Source organism: Diaphorina citri, unplaced genomic scaffold (assembly GCF_000475195.1).
Source record: "Diaphorina citri unplaced genomic scaffold, Diaci psyllid genome assembly version 1.1 scaffold8935, whole genome shotgun sequence".
NCBI lineage: Eukaryota > Metazoa > Arthropoda > Insecta > Hemiptera > Psyllidae > Diaphorina > Diaphorina citri.
The window spans coordinates 13,062-21,150 of NW_007386310.1; the positions used below are offsets into that span (position 1 = coordinate 13,062).

The 8,089-nt window shown below is 36.8% G+C and overlaps 1 protein-coding gene across 1 annotated transcript; it reads left to right on the forward strand.

The window, feature by feature from the left end:
- The first annotated feature begins 6,631 nt into the window (after window positions 1-6,631).
- LOC108254071 lies at window positions 6,632-7,626 on the forward strand. The gene is made up of 2 exons (XM_017449037.2): window positions 6,632-6,744; window positions 6,911-7,626. The coding sequence occupies exon 2, from the start codon at window positions 6,932-6,934 to the stop codon at window positions 7,244-7,246; it is 315 nt and encodes a 104-aa protein (XP_017304526.1). The 5' UTR covers window positions 6,632-6,744; window positions 6,911-6,931; the 3' UTR covers window positions 7,247-7,626.
- Window positions 7,627-8,089: the final 463 nt, after the last annotated feature.

Below are 8,089 nucleotides of genomic sequence, written 5' to 3' on the forward strand. Positions count from 1 at the left end.
ATATAACTCGTTGATGTGCGGAAAGGAATGGATAACGAAAAAATGGCTGTAGATAATTCAAGTCTTTTTCACCTGCTTTTATTGCGGTTTACACCAGTTTTATGAAAGTGACAATAATCCATGTAGTAAATGAACCATGAGACATATATAGTTAAGTACAAAATTATGTATTTAATAAAGTAATAATCCCATCAATAATAATAATTAATAATAATAAATAATAATAATAATAATATAATAATAATAATAATAATAATAAATAATAATAATAATAAATATAATACTAAAAACCTACACTAAAGATTATGCAATAAGCATAGAATATCAAAAGTATCTTTCTATTATTACATCCATGGATAGATAGATGGTACAGAATAGTTCCCAGCGGTTGGAGACTTAGGCGCTCGATGAGTCTAACTAACCCTCTCGGAACCGCCGCGGGATGTATACCCCTATCTACATATAATGCGCAATAATAGGTTATAACGCCATGTACTTCAAAATAAAAAGTTAATAATATTACTATTTTTAATCTCGCATTGCCTTCGACTGAGCATCTAATAATAGAGACAAATAGTCAGATGATAATACAGTACTAAGTACTATCTGCTATTTATAAATAATCTTAAAATCTATAATACATAATAAATAATACATGCATTGTTAATAAATCTACATAAATAATAATAATAATAATAATAATAATAACTAATAAATATAAAGAAAAAAAACTGGAATCTGTTTTACTAAGGTAATCTTAAACGAGCGCCGCCGTCCCAACTGCTACGACATTGTTATAACATGCAAGCGATGCACAATTAGCATAACGACAGATTTTAAGGTAATTTCAAAATAAAATATTACTAAAAAGTAAGAGGAGGAAGTATGAGAAGGTAGGGAAACAGTTCTTTTGATACGGAGTCCCTATAAATGAAGCGCAAATATTATCCCGTACACTAAGATCCTATCTCTCATAGTCATATGCCTATCACTTCTACATACTGGGACTAACAACAGCTCCTAGACAAGTATAAATACCGAACGGTGACCCCTACTATTGACGTCTAAATTAGGCAATCTACTGTAAACTAAGCAGCGAAGAGCCATAGGACACAACTCAAAGCGCCTTTCGAATAATATATTTAGACCGAGACCTTCCTTTCTGAAGTAGCATTTACATGTCAGCTCGAGGGATATTAGAGTCGTACGAGTGCAAGTCCTTAGTTAAATCGGGCAATTCCTTTACCATTTTGAAATCGTGCACTAAGACGCGCAACGTCTAGCACAACTTAGACTAGACTTTCGATTAGGGTAAACTCAAAACGGATTTGACCTTCATGCCTACTAATCTTTACTCCAACAGGGATGACTCGTCCAAGGAGGTTGAACGACTCGTGAAGGTAAGAATAATATTAGGGTGTTTATCAAGACTAAGACCAATCTGCCGTACATGTAGTCTTACTACGTCAGAAATGCCTGAACCTCGACGGCTCGCCAATACTACACTCTCAAGTCGCGTTTCCTCAATTTAAAGGAACAAACACCCCAAACACCTGATGGAGGAAGGACCAATTCCACAAATTTTAAAAGATAAAGCTGCACACAACACATTCTATAAATAAAGGGACCAATATAAATTATCTCATTTTTCTCACATGGCATGGATTTTTTCCCTTACAAAGATCATTTTTTTTCTGGTTAGAAGTAACGAAAGAGGTTTATTCATTTCAATAAACCTTACCAGTCAAATGTCTCTTACAATAATGACAGGTACATGTATTTCAGTCATTATATTGTAGTAGTCTTTTCCACAGTTGACCAATGGTTGGAAAACGATTTTAATGTCAGCAAGAGGTACCCATGATTTAGCAGTCGTATAAACTGTTTTTTAATCCATGGAAAGAAATCTCGAACAACTAGAGCAAACTAAGTAGATCGGAAAGAATTTATATCGAGTCATCAGTTGAAACCGAGATATCATGACACCATACAATCTACAAAAAAGTATCGCATCGAATTGACTAGTCTAAAAAGGTTCTTTCATTTGAAAGACTGGAAAATTTGCAGGATGGTCCACCAGTTTTTTTATAATATTAGAAGGAAACTGACTGGTAATTTTATAACAGGAGTGCATTGACAATAACAACTATTAAAAACGTTCTGCTAGAATTTTGCCAGCAGGTACAACGGCACGACTACTTAGGACTGAGAGGAATGTTACTATCAATTAATTATCAACTAGGAACCACATATCATTGAGTTTACTTTCAAATAAATGTCACATATTTTAAACAAGCACACAGAATAATGATCTTTGTATTGGACTTAAGATATTGATGACGAGGTATAATTACCTATGGGGTAGTGATCTTTCAAGTAGTGAAACTAAATCTCTCAAAAAAACTAAGTTTTTGACAGTTAAAACCTAGGTAGTTTATCTATGATCAAGATTCTAATTTTCATTAGACAGATTACAATGCAACTAAATTGTAAGGTGATTTTTGGAAGTTTTATGGAAACCTCGGTGTCACGCAAGAGAAATGTTACGGCGAACATGAGAGAGCAAATCTTATAACAAGACTCCAAAACCCCTCTGAAGAAACATCAAACGACAGATGAGTTGCGTACTTTTACAACCCGGAGTTTTTGGAGAAAGGGAGATAGGGTGATGTATGTCCTTTATGCCCGTCAAGAGATGAATACTCCTTGATCTTCTTGGGATACATTGGAAATGTGGGAATTTCGGATTCTCTTACAAGTTCCTCAATTAACAAAATAAATATTTGAAGATTTGATATTAGGACTTGACATCGATAATGATGTTTAAATTATATATTAGACAGTGGGCATCATAGACGTGGGGATACTTGGGCTCGCATTGGTTGCGAGAGCCCTGGTGCTTATGTGATTAAAGAGACAGTTGAGTTTTATTGACATCTATTGTGAACATGGGTGAGTTCATCTAAGATAACCGATGTCGGTTAGTTTAAAGAATAACATGTAAGCGTGACAAGCACGGACGCCCCCGAAATTACGCGCATTTTATTTCCCCAAGGACGCATATGACGGGCGCGACGGCGGCGCAGCGGCCCCCGAAGCGCCAGACCAATTCACACCAGCAGCGAAGCGCGCGAGGGAACAACTCGCCAGGCGCGACGCGCGAGGCCCCGAAGCGCTCACAACGTACCACCAGGGCGAAGCGCGAGGGGAGCAAATGAACCAGCGCAGACGCGCGGAGGTCCCGAAGCGTCCAACACGTACCCCACGCGGGACGAAAGGAGCGCGGAAGGGACCAACAATGGACAGCGCTGACGCGCGAGGGCTCGAAAGTCGCCCCTACACGTACTCCTAGCCGCGAGCGCCGAGGGAACCAAAGGCGAGGCCGAGCTTTTGAGTAGTAGCAGGGGACTCAGAACTAGAGACGCTTCTTTACTTTCTTGGTTTTTGCTCTCGTTTTATATTTTGCATACCTTTTCAAAAAAGACCGGAGTTTTCCACAGAGTGCACTAAAGAATACCCATATATATTTTTTTTTTTCAACAGATGCAACCACAGTTAAATGTCACAAGGAACTATTTGTAGGGCTGTCAGAGTGCAAATGCTTGTCATAACATAATAAATATCTTGGCATTACTGTCTGAACTTTCAAATGAAACACGCAAAGAGCTTGGAAAAGGTCTGATTTCTTTGAAGAAAGAAAAACAAGGCCGTGATGTAAGAGCTTTTGATCGTTAAGTACACAAAGACATCACTCATCAGAGCTTACTGCAGAATAGAGTAAATGATTTATTAACAAGAACATTGTAATGCTTGCTCTCTGAAGCACAACTAAATATTGAGTTCATGTAAATATGTACATTACCTCATTTCTAGTTTCTTACATACCTACTATAAGAGAAGGTACGTATCTACATACCCATGTGTCAGGAAATTATACAATAGCAAAGGGTTAGTGTGGATGTGGACCAAGTTAATACCTTATGATTACAATATAGGTACCTACAATGAACAATGCGGTGATTCTTCCGTGAAAAATATGGATATCAGGTTTAACTCTGACATAGATATATGTAATTATTATTTCTTATCCTCTACTAGTACCGTAGTAGGAAAAAAACTTGTAAATTCCTCTTCTCTTAGAAATACACAATTTATTTATTTATTTATTTCCAAAAAAAAAAACATTACAAATCATAGATTTTCAATGTAAAAAAATTGGACCGATTGCAATACTTACTTTCATTACTAAGTACCTAGTATAGCTCGCTATACTGTAGTAATAGAAAGTAAAAAAATACACGAGCGACGAAGCCAATGACGTAATATTTTTTTAAAGGAAAAACTCACAACTGTTTCAGGATTTTGGAATATTGGAGGAATTTGAGGGACTTCGTAATTTTTTCTGTTTGGGAATCTTTGAGGATTGTACATAGGTTGACTGTAGGAGACCCAAATGTTTTGATTCGTAGTTCCTGGAGCAAGGTACATTCCGTGAAAATGTGTTTTGTGTGACCAATTCTGACTCTGGCTAATGCTGTCTCCAGTATTCTCTTCTTATTGAAAGCAGTTTTCCACTCTTGAGGGCAGGATTTGATTTGAAACAGTTTGTTTCCCGGTTCTTGACGCCATTCTTGAGCCCATCATTGTTCAATTATCTACTTTCTTTTATACTAAGTACCATTTGAATGTCAATAGTTTGAATGATGAGTAACACAGGAGCGCTTGAACTTTGAACAGTTTGTTTCGCTAGTAAGTCTACCTCTTCGTTACCAGCAATGCCGGAGTGTCCAGGGCACCAAAGAAACTCAACTAGTATTTCATATTGGGATTTTAAAATAAATATATCGTTCTGAATGTATGAGACTAACTGATGCTTCATACATTTCGCAGCTATAGCCTGTATAGCGCTCTTGCAATCGAAGATTTTTAGGATCTTATGAGTTCTTATACAGGGTGTTTCAATGATGTATTGTAAACTTCTGTGGATTGCAGCAAGCTCACAAGAGAAGATAGATGAAATATTGAGCATTTTGTATCCCACTCTGATATTCTTACATAAAAAAAATTCCCACCGAAGAAATTTCGAGATTTTGGTATACATTAGATGTAGGATTCTAGGGGATAGTGTCTTGAACAAGTTTCAACGAATTTTTTTTTGCAGATAACGGCACCAGAAGTGCGTAAGTCTCTTTTTCACTTTTTTTCCAATTTTTTGTTTTTTTGTTTTTTTTTTGCAATTATCGCAAAAATCGGGAGAAAAAATAGAATTGTTCAGAACAAAATTCTGTACAAAGTTGTTCCCCTTATACCTATGTACGTAATTTTTACTTTGAAATTTACCCAGCAACATACGTAATATTCACTTTTTATACGAGAAATATGATGGTGTAACAGTTAAGGAGTGAGTTATGGGTTCGACACAAATTGATAGATTTGAAAATTTTCCATTATCTACTTCATATGTAATATATTTATGAATATTATTAGGTATTATGATGTAATCGCCTAGGTAGGTAAATATTAGATATTTATTTTCATCGTCTCTAGTCCTCATCAAAAATGGAACAAAGAAATAGACACATTATTATTTTATTTGAAGGAGAACTTTTAATTTGGGGCGATAAGCTCTGATTGACTTCACCTCTTGTCTTAGGAGTGGAAAAGTTTTATCACGCTCATAGGTGAAAATGATAAGTGATAAATTATTCATATCCAGGTTGGTACCATTGAAAAAAAAAAAAATATGTATAAACAAAAAACTGATGTGAACATCACACGATTTTCTACTCTTTCTAGTACATTCTGAAACTGCAAGAAAAAATCGAAAATTTTCGCACGGTTCCTATTGTAGAAATTTCGGAAATAATTAATAATAATAATAGTGCTTATTTATACTGCTCGAATAGGACTGAAAAGTCCCTTTACTCCAGCAGTGGGCTACTACTATTATTGTGGTCAAATTCTCAAATTAACTGTGGGTTAATGCTCACTCTTTTTTCAACACTCCTTACCCACCTTTTTGGACGTTAGGGACCGTTCCAAGGATGGTTCCATCCATTTCCAGATTTTCAAAATGTGAACCTATTCCAAATTAATATACCTACTTATGTACTTTCTCCTACCTACATTGTAGGTAAAGGTTCTCTATAAGTAATGTAATAGAAAGTAATGAAAAAAATAGCACACTCTAAACCCGACATTTATGCATGCATGACTATTTATCATGTTTCATGTACCTATACGTACATACCTAGGTTACATTTTCTGACGTAACCTCGTGTCAGGGTAACATGATAAGAACCTTACTACCTAGGTACCTACATGAAAAGGAAGAAACTCAATACATACCTAGGTTACATTTTCTGACGTAACCTCGTGTCAGGGTAACATGATAAGAACCTTACTACCTAGGTAGGTACATGAAAAGGAAGAAACTCAATAGGAAAAGATTAGGAAGAAACTTGTTATGAAAAGATTAGACAAGCCAGCCTAGTTAGCTTAGTTGGTAGTGCGTCTGCCTTGTAAGCGCTAGGCCGCGGGTTCGATTCCCGCCCGATGTTCCAGATGGGTTTTTTCCCTTATGGGTAAAACTTTTTGCCACAGTTCATCAAAAGTGGACGAACCGTTCGAGATTTGGAGTGAAACACACAGGCGAAAAATCGTAAAGCAACTCACCCATTTCGTTCGTGCAGTGGAGAGAATCCTGCGTTCACTTTAACGCAACCTCCGTCTTCTCTATTTCAGGTCCGCTTCTTCCTCCAACTCATGAAGGGCTACGTCTAATCTCACAATCTCATTGGCTCAGCCATGTTGGCTATATAAAAAAAAGTCACGTAATCGAATGCGGTTCATCGTCCACGCAATGCAGAAAAGCCTGCGTTATCCTTAACCTCCGTCCTCTCTATTTCAGGTCCGCTTCTTCCTCCAACTCATGAAGGGCTACGTCACCCTGCCGTCCAAAGCGGAAATGTTGGCCGACACCGACCAAGATGTTAGGGCTCACCGCAAGGAAAGTCAAAGCACACACACCCACGTCATGCATCTACGGTCTGAGAAGTACTTGAACTCCCTGGCTTCAATGATGCGAGGTGAAAGCCCTGTACCGCCCGTTCTGCTGAAGATATACTTCGAGAGTTTCGCCCGGCGTTGTGAGGACTTTACCGCGTTCAGGAAGGACAAGTACAAGATTATCAATGAGAAGGTGTTTGTAAGGGAGCCCGGTGCTGCCAAGTATCCAAGTAAATGAAGCATCTGATATCCATCCTTTCCCCATCCGTGGCACAAGTTCTGCTTATACGGATGGGTCTACCATTTATAAAAATTCAGTATGTTCTGAGTGTTATATTGAAAAATAATAAATAGAAACTTAATATTATTTCAAACTGAAGTTTTCTCACTTGAGTGGCAGAGATTACTTTATTTCTGGATGTACAACCCGGTGATTACCTCCATTGGACTCGAAACTTGCAGCAGTGTCGTTTGCAACTTTTTAGGGGTTACCAACCTTAGTTGTTATGAATATTTGTTTTAGTATTTAACATTTAAGTTAAGATCTCCATTGTATATGTTGTAAATATTTTGTTCAGTAATAAATAAAAATAATTTTAAAACCATGACCTATAAAAAGTGTTTCTCTAAATATTTTGTTCAGTAATAAATAATAATAATGTTAAAATTATGACCTATATAAAGTGTTTCTCCTTCTATTTTTAGTAGGATGTATACATGATGAATGATGATTGATGATACTGAATTAACGAAATGAAAACCACTAATGAATAGACTATACTGATTGAAGAAAATGGCAATGTGTTTCCAATTTCTAAATAATGAACCACATTAGTAGCTACGTAGCTAGATATCAGGAGGTCATTAAAGAAAATACTCTTGTAGTCAATCACACAATGCTTGTTTCCAATTTCACGTCATTTTTTATGCAGTCTGTAGATTAGCTGTACGCACTCGTACCTAATAATATTTCTGTTAAGGTGTTAAGTTGTGTTCAGACAAGCGACGCTGTCGATTGACGTAAACTGAAACCGTACACTGCCTCCACAACATAGACTCACCTCTTCACCTCGTTGATAGA